At 35.9% G+C, this 16,512-nt stretch overlaps 1 protein-coding gene across 2 annotated transcripts; it reads right to left on the minus strand.

Moving 5' to 3' along the window:
* Positions 1 to 1,953: 1,953 nt before the first annotated feature.
* On the minus strand, positions 1,954 to 15,854 carry LOC121148057 (prostaglandin-E(2) 9-reductase-like). 2 transcript variants are annotated; one of them, XM_040968046.1, is made up of 9 exons: positions 15,768 to 15,854; positions 14,384 to 14,551; positions 9,958 to 10,074; positions 9,088 to 9,165; positions 8,529 to 8,651; positions 6,887 to 6,996; positions 6,471 to 6,636; positions 3,895 to 3,977; positions 1,954 to 1,996 (listed from the first exon to the last, which is right to left on the minus strand). In XM_040968046.1, the coding sequence occupies exons 1-9, from the start codon at positions 15,849 to 15,851 to the stop codon at positions 1,954 to 1,956; spliced, it is 972 nt and encodes a 323-aa protein (XP_040823980.1). In that variant the 5' UTR covers positions 15,852 to 15,854. The 2 variants fall into 2 exon arrangements, with proteins under 2 accessions (XP_040823980.1, XP_040823979.1); XM_040968045.1 differs by lacking the exon at positions 9,088 to 9,165 and having other exon boundaries at positions 15,768 to 15,851.
* Positions 15,855 to 16,512: the final 658 nt, after the last annotated feature.

Genomic DNA, 16,512 nt, shown 5'->3' on the forward strand with positions numbered 1-16,512 from the left:
TTGCCTAAATATCACTGCATCCATCATTTATATAGATTTCTCCATTCATAGAGAAAAAGGATTGATTCCTAACTTCTATATTCCTCTAACAGGCAAAAGTCAACATACTAAATAATGGGAAACAAACCACTGAAGACAATTTTGGATACATTTTGAAGATAATTTGGCAATCCTAGCTTGAAAAATATATGTTGACTGCAAGAAAAAAAGAGGAAGGTGATCTCAACTCCAATATTGTTTAAAAGGAGGTATGTAGTTAAAAATTTCCAAGTTTGGCAAAATTGGAGGTAGGTGTCTAGAGGATTAGAGAATATTATTTCAGATTTTTATGATATGTGCATTGCATGAACACATGGAAATTCTTAGTAGCAAATTTGATGTTTCAATCTGGAGTTTAGTTTAAATGTTAACATGGAAGTTTGGATTTGAGATTTCTCAGATCATTGATGATATGTAAAGTGTGAAGAATACCTGAGATCAAAAAGGGTTTGAGTGAAGACGGAAAAGTGCCCAAAATTACACACACACACACAAAAAAAAGAATAAAAAGTTCACAGCTTATGAAATGGTGAATATTGACAGAAAGACTGTAAGGCATACACTTTGGTAGGATATGTCTCAGTTATAGGAAGTTGTTTAAAGCCTACTTGACAGGAAAAAAGTATCCACAGAGACAGAAGAGCTAAAGATTTCATGTTCAAATATTTACACAGGTCATGAAAACTGACAGCCTCTGAGTTTCTTGACTCTTAGCCCATGACATTATCCTGACTTTTGAAGAAAGTTTTTGAAATTAATTTATGTTTTTGATGTAATTATCTGATTGTCTGAGTATCTTTACATAATGAAAAGTTAATCAAAATAATTCCAAGTCGTTGTAAAAAATAGTCTAAGGAGTTTTTGCATGCTAAAACAACATGCTATGTTGCATATGCTTTTTTCTTAAGGCTTTTAAGTGGATGAAGAGCGTGGTTTTGATTCTGTGTTTATTTTTGGTTTTTCATATACCCTTGATAATACTTAATGACTTTGTTATAATTTGTACTTTATAGTAGTTATCCTTCCAGTTTCATGTTTATGTTTTTTAAAGGGATAAAAGGGAAGGGATTAATATTCATTTTAAATTTTTAACAGAATTGATAAATATGGAAGTAATATGAATGGGCATCTTCTCATTAGTTCTTCCATTTTTATTCATTTCATTTCTAATTGGTTCTTTCATTTTCTATGCCACTCTATGCCCAGGGACTTAATTGTTTCCCCTAGGGTATACATAATAGTGAGTATCTAAGTATCTTGATAAAATGTGTTTAAAGTTACCTTTTATCTACAGATATCATCAAAAAATGTTGCCAGCTTTTCCAAGAGAGATGTGCCCCTACTTCCTCAGTTTCCCCAGGATACCAAAAACCCAGGTGTCTGTAGCCCTGACACATAATGATGCTAAAAGGGAACATCTAGACTACTAATCATCCTTGCAGTATTATTTCACCATCTAGGATTTATGCAATGATTTCTTATTCCTGAAAACACTGAAGCAATAGTGACTAAGAAATCTTTGCTAAATGCTCTGCTGTGTTATAACTCCTTCCACTTTATTTCAGCACAATCTGTGGATTATTTGTTATCTCCCCACGCCAGTGCATCCACAAACACACGGGTCTCCAAATTGATAGGAAAATCAGTTTGCAGCATTAACAAAGTAGAATGAAACAAAGCATACAAGTAATAAAGCAAGTGGTAGGCAAAAATCTTTACCATACATTTTATTTTCAATAATGACAAAAAACTATAGACATCATGTTATATCCTGTGGATATTGCTTCAACCGAGGGTGAGCTATTAGCAGCGTAGAGTAGCCAGAACAGTGCGCAGTCACCAGCATTTGAGATGTCTCCTCAGCCATGGGTCCAATTGCAGGAGCTTTTGGTAGAAGTGAAAGTTGTCTCTGAGTTAATATTCATCAGCAAATGGAAAATTTGGGTGTCCAAGAAACCTAAGAAGGGAAGAATGCACAATCCAAACTCAGTGACCACGTTTCCAGAATACTAAAGAAATGATTTCTGTGGAGCTACCATTAAGGTAGATGTAATGTTTGCTTTCTTTTAGTTTTTAAAATCTTTCCTATTCATGATCATAACTTTATGATAAATATAATTATTCATAATTTGCCATTTTATTTGTTACATCTCTTTGATTGTGTTCATTTTATCTATAATAATGAACATTAGTAATTATAATACATCCAGTACTTTCGAATACACAATTTTACAGCCCACTAACCTCTTTCATAACATCACTTTTATTTCCATCATGAATTATAAATTCCACAGATGGAGGGAATGTATAGTCCTGATTACTCTTGTTGTTTGTATATTTTTTTTAGCTTCTGAAAACTTCGAGCTCAAAAGGAGAGTGAGGATTTTCTGTTTGGCTTCCAATACCCTTCCATCATGGACTTACTGACTCCATTCTCTTCTGCTAAAATCTACATTTAACACCTCTTCATCGGTATTGAGAACACTATATTTCTGAAGATCCTAATCATGTGTTTCCATTAACCTTCTAAGGTCAACCTTTCTCAAGGTAAATACAGGGTTTGAGTTCAAGATTATTATTAATAGTGGTGTAGTTTTCTTAAGTGCTTATTTTGTAATGAAAAATAGCAATAGCCAATTGGAAACGTACTTATTCTTCAAATCAAATTTATTACAATGCTAAAAAGGTATTGTGAAATGCAGTAATGGCTCACATAAGGCTTATTTTGCCTATTCCCAAAGTTACAATAAAAAATGTATTTTATAAACACCTGAGACCATTGATTATTGCTTTTGGTGTTACCGTTAGCTGTCTTGGCAATGCTGAATTTCTTTTCCTCATGATTTCTTACTAATGTGAGGTACAGAGATTTATTTATTTATTTATTTATTTATTTATATTATTTTTTTTTAAGATTTATTTTATTTTTATTGGAAAGGCAGATATACAGAGAGGAGAGACAGAGGGGAAGATCCTCCGTCTGATGATTCACTCCCCAAGTGAGCCGCAACCAACGGCTGGTGCTGTGCCAATCCGAAGCCGGGAACCAGGAACTTCTTCAGGGTCTCCCACGTGGGTGCAGGATCCCAAGGCTTTGGGCCATCCTCGACTGCCGTCCCAGGCCACAGGCAGGGAGTTGGATGGGAAGCGGGGCCACCGAGATTAGAACCGGCGCCCATATGGGATCCCGGGCGTGCAAGGTGAGGACCCCAACCATTGCGCCACAGCGCCGGGCCCAAGGTACAGAAATTTATAACCAGATGAATTGAGCTTTATGTAGTAAAAGTCATCCTTCATCTGTATTCTTTCCCCAGGGAAATACTTTTATGATAAGCACTCATTACTTCTGAAATTAGCACTAATTTGTTTCAAAAACATCAATGAAAGTTTCTATTTAATTTGTAAGTTCTTAAATATGCATTTTTTTTTTCCAGAAGAGAATAGTAACCAAGCCTACTGCCATTTTTGGAGGCTACTTACACGCTTTGTGGTATAAGATATATTTTTTTCCGAAGCCGCCTATATTTTGGAGTAGTTTTTATAGAACTTCTATCAAGAAATAAGACAACTCTTGAAGTTTGAATTAAGCTATTAAAGACTTACGGTATAAATAAACATGTCAATGAAAGAACAGGTCTATCGTCTAGAATCAAAGTGTTGCTGGAAATACCTTCATCAGATAAAAATTAAGAAGGTTTGGGAAATGAAGTATTATTTTTACGGATTTATAATTAGGCTATAAGCGTGGTTCCCACAGAGCTTAATTGCCGGAAGTAGGAAAATAAAGGCTAAAACCCAGTCTACATTCCTCCTTAGCAAATAAATGAAGGCAACACATTTACTAAAGCCACTTACAAATCAGCAGAATAATATCGAAGATTTCTGTCTAGGCCGTCTAATGTTTTCATGTCCTCTGAAGACAACTGGAATCCAAATATCTGTTTGCAGGAATACAATATTTAAATTTTTACAGTGAATATTTGCCATTCTTGAAAACCCTGAAATGTTTACAAATATTTTGAGACATCAAGAAATGACTCATCAATAAACACCGCGTATTAGTGAGAATATCAATTGGAACAACCATTTCAGAGACTCCTTGAAAGCTGCCATTTGATCACCAGCCTGACCCTGGGAAGTTACCCAATAGAAATAAAAGCAACATAGTTATCTGCATCTCTGTGTCTTTAATTGTTCACAATATATAACACTTGGAATTAACCCAAATGTCCATCACTTGATGACTGGATAAAGAAAATGTGGTTTATATGGTTGATGGAATGCTTTCAACCACAAAAAGGAGGAAAATCTGTCTTTTTCAATAGAAACAGAGCAAATGGAAATCATTGTGCTTCATGAAATAAGCCAGACCTCAAAAGACACAAACCATAATATTGTTCTGAGGCTCTTAGTGCTCAAAAAAACTGCTTTCATGGTTTTCAAAATTCAAAACTGCTTTGAAGTAACTATGGGTTAAGATGTTTCATGTAGTGAAATATTTTTTGTTTTCTCAATCAAGAGGTATTGAAAGCTATGATGTAAATTAAAGGAACCAGTAGGTGGGGATACAGTTGTGGGAAAAAAAGCTATAGGCATAAGAATGTATTGTTGGTGAAGGAAAGTTGAAAGCATGTTTTGATAGAAAGTTCTAACAGAAACAGGTATTGAAGGAATAAGCATGTTGTACAAGGTTTTGGAAGCTGAATGCTCTGTGAGATTAACTTGGAAGAGAATAGAAGGAAATTATTTTAAAACTAACTCTTCTGTTTTAAAAGATAGCAAGATTACCAAAGTTTGTCCTGCATGCTGACTTGGATGCATGATGGTGTGGTATAATGGGGCGGGTCACTTTCTCCCTCCTCCCAGCTTCTGACTGTGGCACAGTCAGCAATGGGAGGGAGTTTGTTAAACTTCCCCAACTACATGTCCGTTCTTGCAATCCTCTCTAAATATCCAAACTTAGTAAAACAACAACAACAAAGTTATGGAGGGATTTTTTTGTGTGTGATGTAAAAAGCCAGGGCATTGAATAGACTGTAGCCATTACAGAGATTGGCTTTTCTAGAAGCCCTGCAACTCCGCCAAAAAGTCGTCACTGGAAATGAAACTATGTCAAGACTCAAAGGACATCTGTACCAGAACCACAAAGTGTATTGGCCCTTCTTTGAAGAAACTCTTCGTTCTTCCTGGCATTACTATTGAGCATGAGGGAATCCAGGACTAAGATCGGGCTAGATTGGCCACATCCTACAGCTTCTTGCTATCACATACAGTGATGCTCTTGATAAATATGCATGCACTAAATAGAGTGAGATGGAAGTCCCTTCTAACAAATATTTGCCAATGGACAACATTTACATTTCTGGAAAAGCAAGTGAGAAAGGACTCCATTAAGACTGCCCTTGCCTTAATAGTAGCTTATATAACCATCATCATTGCTCATGGGGATAACGCACTAGAGACATGCAAATAGCCCTGCACTGTGACACCCCAGCAGCTTGTTCTTCCTTTTCATCAGCCCCTCTCCTTTGCTGGGGTTTTGGCTATCATTGAAATAAGATTCGACGTCTGCTCTAACTGTGTGTCATTTCTCATGAATTGTCTTTGACACCAGGACAAGAACTTAAATTCATCTTACTGGTTTCTTTGAAACAAGGGGACAGCATGACATCCTTTTCCTTGGTTATAGCCTTGTCAAAGCAGGTTCCAGTCCTCTCCCTAGGGAACCTAAGGAAATTCCCCTTGCCCTATACCAAGGGGACTATTAAGTACACTATGAAATCATAAAAGAAATTTCAGGAATTCTACATCTCCAACACCCTCCAACCAGTAATGGCTCACAGAAGGAAAGGAATGAAAGATGAATGTCCCATACAACTCTCTTAAAATTATCTCAGAAGGATCTCTCTCCATTCAGACCCCAATCCAAAGCCACTTCAATACAGTTGCAGTGGGGAAGGTCACTTTAGCTTCTGTAAATACTGTCAGGTTTTCCTGCTTCAATTCAGTTCTCAAGGCAAACATCACCTCCCATCACTCCCCTCCCCCATATACACACCCTTCCCTAGGATGATAACTACTGCAAAGGCCTGAAGAGGTGGTGGTTTCAAACCATCACTTCATGTCTATTCATTTAATGCTTTTTCAGAAGACTGAAAAGATGACTGCTCACAAAATTATGAGGCCACTCTTACCCATATTTATTGTGGACAATCCCACAACCTTATCCTGAGGTTCATACTGAAAAACTGATTTTTAACATTTTCTGTTCATTATAACTATGCCTTCTTATTATGTCTCAAAAATACACAGAAATTTTGAATGCATGGGTAAAAGTTTGATGCAAAATATCTTGACATGTTGCAAAGCAGAACAAATGGAAGGGATACTATGTAGGTTCCTGGATTCCTCCAGTCCCAAGTGCCCATCACCTGAATATTCTCTTTGATCTCCCTCTCAATGAAGCTCTTGGCAAGGACCACAACCCCACGCTGCAGCTGGTAGCGAAGAACAATCTGGGCTGGACTTCTCTTGTGCTTTTTGGCCAAGGCACAAACCACTGGATCTTCCAAGAGGATTGGAGTATTCTTGTGCACCCTGAAAGAAGTAGAAAAGCTGAGCTCTTGAGGCTAAGCCTTCAGTTTATTAAGAAGCTTCCAAAACATGCTACGTAATCCACTCTAAATCAGTGATTCAAAAAGACAGTCTCTGTACCAGCTTCACAACATCTGAAATATTTCAAATGTGTACAATCTCCTCCTTCTGAGTCAGTTGTGAGTTAATGTTGTAAACTGATTGAATTTCATCAACACTGTGATTTAGAAAATACGTCCTGTTTTTCTCTTACCATTTTGGATCTCGACTTGATCCCAAAGCAGCATAGGCAACCAGAATAATGTCCTTGGACTTGCAGAAATCCAGTAGTTTGCTCTGGTTGAGATAGGGATGGCATTCAACCTGTGAATAGACAATATTGAACAGTCTCATAGTATTTGTATTATTAGTATTAAAATAAATGGAAACATAAATGATGAATGTAGCAAAATGTAGAAACAGATGAAATTTAGATTGAAAATATTGTATTTAAACATGGATTTGATGGCAAAAGAACAAGGAATAAAATAGACTCAAGGAGAACAGCAGCTTAAGTTTTGCTAAACTTTCTTGAGTGTAGATGTGGTCGCAAAAGAATCACCACAATATGCTATGTCTTCCCCATAGTATGTCTTCCCCATATTATTTTCTTAGTCTCCCATTATTTCTTCCTGTTCAATATAACAGAAAGAACAGATATAAATAAAAAAGATTTGTATGTCTGAATTTCAAAGGTGTGGAAACAACCAGATGACCACTGAAAGAGGAGTGATTAAAGAAACTGTGGTACTTCTACTTTATAGAACACACTTTACCCATTAAAAAGAATAAAATTCATCAAATCTCAACAAGATGATCCTAACTAGAAACCGTCATTCTCATTGAAATAAGCTAACCCCTAAAGGACAAATATCCTATATTCTCTCTTATATAAAGCAGCCTACAAAGCATAGAAATTCAATAGGTATAAAGGCAAACATGCATCTTGATATATGTGTAACAGAGACTGTCATATCAAGATGTGAAGATATAGTGCAGTATGCATTTCTGCTTCCAAAGATGGATTGCCAATGAATCTGTTAAATATATCTTAGAAATAGGATTTGGCCTCTGTCATTATCCATACCTACAATGTCAGGATACAGTAAAAAAATAGCAGAATGATGGACTTATGATTGTTTATGGATGGCTATATTAGTATAATTATATAGAGCAAATCAGTGAGGGGTGGATTTAGGGTGGAGATAAAGGACTTCCAGGAGTCTATGGAACTCTATCATAAAAGAGAAAACAAAAACAAAACAAAAAACATTTCAGCTGTTTTGTCCTGCATTCACTGTTCCATTATATGCTGCTGATCAATTGTTTTCATTTTGCAGTGACTTCTGTATCTCCTTCACCAATCAGTGGTTGTGATGATCATCCTATGCATTTTCTTACTGTTATTAATATTTTCTATGACACATTCATGTAGGTATAGGGATTTCCCACTCCCCCTTCTCTTCCTCCCTTTCTGATCCTATACATTCTTGATTAATCTGGGATAAATCCATCTTTCATTGAGATTTGATTATTGACTAAGTATTGATATCTTACATCTCCTTTGCAGATAAACCCATCTTCCCATTGAGGATTGGCAATGGACACGTGCTCTTCTTGATGATCTTTGCCTCCACAGATTTTTACACATATTTCAGTACTAAGGATCCATTACCTTTCCCTAAGACATTACCAAATACGGAGATAATGGAGGGTTTTATTTGCCCTAAACACAGACATAAGATCTCCCTGAAGAATTTTTTTTTTTTCCAGAGTGTATGGCAAAGAGAAGTGGAGGAGAAATGGTATTGGAATAAAAGAACTCAAAGCTGAAGCAGAGGAGGCTGAGTCCTCACCTGGTTGCACACAGGCTTGTACTTGAGGCCTGGCTTGTTCAGAATCATCTCCAACTGCCTGCGGTTGAAGTTGGATACCCCGATGGACTTGGCCAGTCCTGCATCTTTGCACTTTTCCATCATCTGGGCAGAAAGATTGTAAAGTGTATTTCCACAAACAACAAAAATATTATAGGTATTATAACTCATTTAAATTGAAACTGTCAAGAGACTAAATGAAGTTAATGGTCATTGGCTGACAAAAGAAAAGAAAATCATTAAAAATACTGTGAGGGATGTTGATGTTAAGAAAAGAAATTCCTATGTCATCCATAAGAAAACAGAGAAAGCACTGTACATTAATGAAAAGATGATACTGTCTTCTTTGCCCCTAATTCTTCTCTGTTTCTGTCTGTAACATCCTATTTTTGTCTTCCTCTCCCACTGTTTGAGCATAATTACAATGAAGGATGACATGAATATGTACATTTTAGATTTTATGACTCATTCTTTAAATCGAATTGGGACCTGCTGCCCTCCAATTGCTGCTTCCTCTATACTTACTCCTTCCAGTACTCACTTCCCAAGTGGCACAGATATCCACTGATTCAAATTTTGCTTTCCCATGTTCATCTATTGGGAATAGTTCTTCTCCAGGCTGGAACAGAAGTAATTTTACACTATACCACAGGATTCAGATATGCACCTCATAGGAATACACACATTTGAATTTATTCTGAAACATAAAACTTCAGTAAAATATACGGAGCAACATTTCAGACATGTATTTGCAACATGCCTTGCATATGGAATAGTAAAGAATGTCATTATGCTACAGACTTTCTTCTCACATTTGTTTTCACATATTCAATGCGATTTTTGCAGAATTAAATAGTAACCCATGGATTGATGTTACTTTGTGTGCTTCTGTTCTTACATCTAAAGAAATAAGCTTAACTGTGAATTTCTGTAGAAACATGACATTGTCTTCCATTAATATTGGACTGTACTCTTCATGCAGGCTACAAGATCAGTCTTCCTCATATCTTTGCATGTCTGTGGATCAGACAGAATGCGGATCAAGGTTGTATTATACTAACAGATACAGATCAGCCACGTAATGTTAGTGGCTGAGACTTTGGAACTGTCTGAAGTCATGTATGTCAGGGATGAAAATGCTCAGATAAATCTATTTAAACCTGTGGCATTGCTGTGGAAACTACTGATACATACATAGTTCTAAAACCTCACAGCTGTGTATTACTCATGATTTGGGCTCCCCATTTAACATTATACAATAAACTGGATGTCAGAAACAAGTTTGAGCAGTTTTTATACCTTAAGCAAACTAAGCTTTTATAAATGTATCAATATCATTTACTCATTTGAGAAAATGATGTTCATATTGACAGCTAATGAAAAATAAAACTGATGATATTAAACTTCCTACCTTCAAACCTACTGGATAATGAATAAGGTACAGGTCAACATAGTCCAGTTGAAGTCTTTTCAGTGACTGTTCCAAGGCTTTCCGGACCAATTCTGGTTGAAGGAAAGTGCACCAAAGCTGCAGGGGTTATAAACAGAGGATTAGCCTAATTGCTTACTTTACTTCATTTAATATTATTTTTAACACACTAAAATGTTGAATACAGAGAAAAATGATTCCTCTTTTTTGATTTCTTGTGTTCTGATTTATCAACAGAATCTTTAGCATTCGTTTACATATTACTCATCAAAGCTCTGATTATTACACCAGAAATACATATGCCATAGTTGATAATAACAACTGGTGCTTGAATTAGGTTTGACAGATTTTACAAAGCAAGATTTTGAAAAAGAAACAAAAACATGTCACAAGAATGAAAAAATCAGTAAGTCAAATGAAAAAACACAATGAACAATCTTCCCAATAGACTGAGAGAAGTAAAAGAAAGAATATATGTTAGAAAGAGGTATTTTCAAATATCTCAAAGAAGAAAAGAAAAAATAAATAAAAGTGAAAAATGTCTTGGATTCTAGAACACCATTATATGAGTCTTTGGATTTTCTGAGGAATGGGAAAAAGTGTTTAAAAATAATCTGGTCACTGAATTAATAGGAGAAAACTTGCCATACTTAGCAAAAGTAATGGGCATCCAAATACTTCGAGCTCGTAGGACCCTAAAAAGACATGATTAGATAAGAGCTACACCTCAGCCCAATAGTATTCATATTTTTTTAAAAAGATTTATTTTATTTTTATTGGAAAGGCGGATATACAGAGAGGAGAGACAGAGAGGAAGATCTTCCATCAGATGGTTCACTCCCCAAGTGAGCGCAACAGCCAATGCTATGCCAATCCAAAGCCAGGAGCCTCTTCCGGGTCTCCCACGCGGGCGCAGGTTCCCAAAGCTTTGGGCTGTCCTCTAGTGCTTTCCCAGGCCACAGGCAGGGAGCTGGAAGGGAAGCGGGGCTGCTGGGATTAGAACCAGCGCCCATATGGGATCCTGGGCGTGCAAGGCGAGGACCTTTAACCACTTGCGCCACCATGCCGGGCCCAAGAGAGCATTTCTCAACAGATGCACTAAAGTCCAAAATGGAATGGAGAGACAAAGTACATAGTCTGAACAGACAAAACAAACAATGCCAGCAAGGAGAAAGGACCACAATACCTTACCCAGAGAAACTTCCACTCATTAACCAAGATGAAATAAAGATTTTGCATTTTTTTAATTAAAAGAATTCTTACTCCACAGCCAATTTTACAAATGATCCTTAAGCATGCATTGTAAAAGCAAACAAGAACAAAAAACAATATGAAGGTAGAAAACCTACTAGTTGAGAGAACAAGAAATGCTCAAAATAAACATAATTTTTTAAAGATTTATTAATTTTTATTAGAAATGGAGATATACAGAGAGGAAGAGGGACAGAGAGGAAGATCTTCTCTCTGATGATTCACTCCCCAAGTGAGCACAATGGCTGGTGCTGTGCCTATCCAAAGCCATGAGCCAGGAACCTCCTCCAGGTGTCCTGCATGGGTGCAGGAACCCAAGGCTTTGGGCCGTCCTCGACTGCTTCCCCAGGCTACAATCAGGGAGCTGAATTGGAAGCAGGGCCGCCAGGATTAGAACCAGTGCCCATATGGGATCCTGGGCGTGGAAGGCGCGGACTTTAACCACTACACTATTGCCCTGGGCCCAACAAACATATAATTTTATAGAAAAAAAGTGAGTTGCTAATCTATGATAAACTTGAACACAAAGAGGTTAAATTTTCATGTGAAAAGCTACCAGTAGGCTGAAGGGATAAGAAAACAAGATTCAATCACATTTGGAAAAAGGAAACAAATTCAACAGTAATGGCACAAAGATAAAAAAAGTAAGAGAATGAAAATGTTATTCTGGGCAAAAAGAAATAAAACAGAAGCAGGCATATTTCTATTAACAAAATGAACTGTAAGAGAAACAATGATCAACATGGATTGACCAAGGCATCTGTTCAACAAAAAGATATGACAAAAAGATATATATGCAACTGAGATATATATGCAACTAATGCTAAGGCATTCAGTTTTATAATAAAGTTAGCAAATTTAACGAAAGACACAGCATCAGAAATAATTACACTGGGGGATATTAATAATTAACTTATATCAATGCATATGTCAATCAACAAAAAATAACAAATACAAAACAGAGATAATTTATATTGTAAACTAAATTATCTAATGGAAATCCACAGACCATCCATCCAACCATTGGAGAATACATATTATTTTCCATAGGACACAGATTATTCTCTAGAATAGACCACATAAGTCTATAAAATGTCATAAAGTGTCTCAAAAAATTCAAAAAATGTTTTCAAGTATATGTTATTTAGATTTCTGAATTTTATTTTTTTAATTTAATTTTATTGATGATGTGATGCTAGTATCACAAATTGAGAGTCATGACAATCTTCATAACATAAATAGAAAAGAGTAAAATGATTCAATGAATCAATATTTAAGGGTATATGCAAAATGAAATCATATTCCATAATTTTCACGCTCCATATTAAAGTCCATTAGTAAGATATGTACATGTGATGTTTGTCATTTTGTGATGGTGTATTTCATTTAACATGATGACCTTTAGTGCTACCCATTTCATGACAGAATTTCACTTTTTATTGCTGAATAATAGTCTGTTGTGAATATATTTTGAATTTCTTTATCCAACCATCATTTGATGAGTGTCTAAGCTTGAATTCATCTTAGATATCTGCCATGTCTCTAGACTCCGACCTTCCTTCACTGTTCTTGCAGGCCTTAAGCAGAAAGCTGAATTGGAAGCAGAGCAGCCTGAGCTAGAATCAACACACATGGGATGCTAATGCTTGCAGGTGGAGGATTAGCCTGAAATGCTGTAATACTGGTTCCCATTATGTATCTTTAAAGACCACAGCATCTAAAGAAGACAATCAAGAGCAAAAGAAATTCTAAAATGTATGCCAAGTACGTGCAATTGGAACAACATGCTCATGAAGGAACACTGAGTCATAGAATAAGTCAAAAGGGTCATTTTTAGAAGAGTTTGTTGCAGCAGTAGGTGCCTACATTAAAAAAAATTAAAATATACTAACTTCATAATCAAATAATACTTCCAAAACACTTAGAAAAACAAGAGTAAAATAAAACTGAAATCAGAAGGAAAGAAATGAAGAAAGAGAGGCAATAAACAGAATTAAAAGTAGAAATCAGTAAAAAAAAAATCAGTGAATTATAGAACTGGTTTTTCAGAAAAACTAGAGAGCTAACTCACTGAACACTGTAGCCAAAAGATAGTAGTCTCAGAACCAACGCTGGGGTGCAGTGAATTAAGGCACGACTAAAAAGAACAGGGAGGCCAGCTGAGGAATGAAACAACTGGAGGAAGGTCCCTTTCTCCATCTCATCCTCTCACTATCATTGCATATTTCAAATAAATATTTAAAAAGCTTTAAAAGCTGTCATAGAAACAAAAATGGCCCTGAACAGTCAAAGCAATCATAAACAGTAAAAAACAGAGAGCAGTATCACAGTAACAGCTTTCAAGGTATAATATAGGGCTGTTATAATCAAAACATCATGGTACTTACACACACACACGCACTCCTACATTAAAACATGTAGTCTAGTGGCATAGTACAGGGCCCTCAGAAAGACATGAACACATCTATAATCTTTTGATCTTTAAAAACTTGAGCAATGGCATTCCTTACACAAAACAGTGTTCATTCAGTGAATGACATTAGGATATTTGATTTGCAAATGCATAAGTTTGGACCCAGATGCCTACCTATATATATGACAGAAAAATAATCTCAAAATTGATGAAAAAATTAAGACTTCACATGAACAAAATACTAGGGGAAAGCAGAGGAGACAGCACAAAAAAAAATTGATGAAGCAAATGGCTCTTTGGATAACTATCCAAATTCATAGCACAGGGCATAAAAGCAAAACTTATCTGTTTTTAATATATTTTATTCAGCTAAAAAACTTCCACACAACTAAGAAGCAGTTAGCAAAATGAAGAGAAAGCCCACAAATGAAAGAAAATATTTTCACATTTCTATGTGACAATAAATTAATGTTAAAAATACATAAGGTTATTCATAAACAACAGCAAAACAACAAAGCAAACACTCCTTTTGAGAAGTATGCAATCAATACACATATTATGTGAATAGAGCAAACTTAAAACTTCCAGAAAAATAAATGTTAAACTTAATAAAACAGAAAAATGTGTGATTTAAATGTGGAAATAGGAGCAATTTCTCACCAAATAAAAATGAAATTGTATAATTTTCCTTTCTATAAATCATGTTTTGCTAATTATCACATTAATGCATCAAACATGTGATACCTTTGAAGTGTAGAATATGTCTTCTCTCTTCACAGTGCCGTCTGCAATCTTGCTGCGGATGGCCTGACCTATTTCAGGTTCATTTTGATAAACGTGAGCAGCATCAATGTGGCGGAACCCCACATCAATAGCTATTTTGGTGGCCACCCCAGCTTCACTTTTTGGAACCTAGAGAGGTAACCACAAATATTATTTTGAGACCTCTGTGGTTAGAATTAGTTCATCTATCATCAGTGATTTTCACAACAATTAAATATTTCTAACATGTTAGAATAACTTTGCATTTTGGAGAACTGAGTGCATTTCCCCTAACTAACATAAAGAGGTATGCAAGTAAGGAACCTCCTCACAGTGGGCAACCATATTATTTACTGGTGTCAAAGTTCCACAGGAACTGTGCTAGCTTTATTGATTTAACAGGAGGGTACAAAACATAATAGCAAATAGCCGATATTTTAGTTGTTATTTACACAGTGAACTTGCAAAGGAAAGGTAACACAGGAAGGAATTAAATGGAATAAAATATGAAATAAAATATGGAAAAAAAGTTGTTATTGATCCTATTTTATTTAATTGAAAAGAACTCAAAAGAGTTCTTCTGTGAGAAGTAAGTTTGATAACATGTGAAAATGTATTTATACAGGACTGTGGTCATTTACAGTCTCCATTTTAGCCAAAACCAAATCGTTGCCCTCAACAAAAATTAGGCATATCTGCCTTATAAAAATCTTCCCAGGCAGGGTAGCTACTTCAGCCATCTTCCAAATATGGTAGAGAATGAGGGACAATGTAGGCTTCCTTGTGCCTCAGGAGCAAGATTGAAAATAAGCAATTACTTGAATGGAAAGCAGATATTATTTGAATTCATTCTTATTGTGGCATAGCAGTAATATCACCACTTGCAATGCTGATATCTAACACATGTTTCAGTGAGAGTCCCACAGCTCCATTTCTGATCCATTTTCCCTACTAATGTGTTATGGAAATCAACAGAATATGACCCTGATGGGCTCCTTCACCTATGTGTAAGACCCTAACCACATTCCTGGTTCCTGGCTTCAGTCTGGACCAGCCTTGGTTTGTAGTCAATATGGGCAGTCCTGTAATGGATAGAAGATCTCTTGTGCTGTTTCTCTCTGGCACTATTTCTGCAATTGACTTTCACACAAATTAATATACTTTAAAAAACACACTCAAATAATATGTATTTTCAAAAGATGAAATAATTATTAGATATTATTAATCTCTCTGTCATCCGTTAAAGCCACTAAAACTCGTGGAATCACTGAAGAACTAACTTCAAAAATCTAAGGTTACATTCCAGCCACTTTTTTCTTTTGTCTTTTTTCTTTTGCCCCCTCAAGCACTAAGCAGCACAAATTACCTCATCAGGTGCAAAAGTGCCAAATCCCAGCGCAGGAATGAAGTGACCATCATTTAGTGCCACACGCTGATATTTGGGATCCATTGCATTCACTATGCTGGCCATGAGCAGTCTGCTTCTTTCTGCTGCCTTCCCAGGAACCACAGGAATCAACATCTAACTACCTGTTTAAAGGTCTATGACATTGGGAGGAGTGACTTGAAAGCAATATCCCACAGTTCAGCAGGGACTGGGAAACAGTTCACAATTTTATATAAAAGATAATTTTTATTGCCAATGGAAAAGTAACCATTGCATTTATAATGCTCCCTTTAGAGTTCTCATATATTATAAAAAGAGGTAACTCATTTACCAAATGATTATTAACTTTATTAACTTTATCTGACATCAGTTCTCCTGATTTTTGCTTATTTTACATTTGTGATAAAATCCCTTCTAATCACACATGATTTAAAATAATTACTTGTCTTATACAACACACAAAGATAGAAAGAATTAAAGAAATGATTTCTGATCAATTTTTTATTGTTCCTCCATGAAATATCTAAGTTAAAACTGAGAAGCATGGGACCAAATGACAGCCAATGAAGAAGTTGTGGCAATTGTCCCCAGGACACAAAAATGCAACAGCTATTCACACAGTTGAGCTTCATAAGAGTCAAGGACCTCATCAGTGCTGTGAAAGAACAGCACAGGAACTCCATAACCCAGCTGGAAGAGAGCACAAGTACACTGTCAATGCTGC

This window comes from Ochotona curzoniae, unplaced genomic scaffold, assembly GCF_017591425.1.
Source record: "Ochotona curzoniae isolate NIBS_2020 unplaced genomic scaffold, NIBS_Ocur_1.0 scaffold_4683, whole genome shotgun sequence".
Lineage (NCBI taxonomy): Eukaryota > Metazoa > Chordata > Mammalia > Lagomorpha > Ochotonidae > Ochotona > Ochotona curzoniae.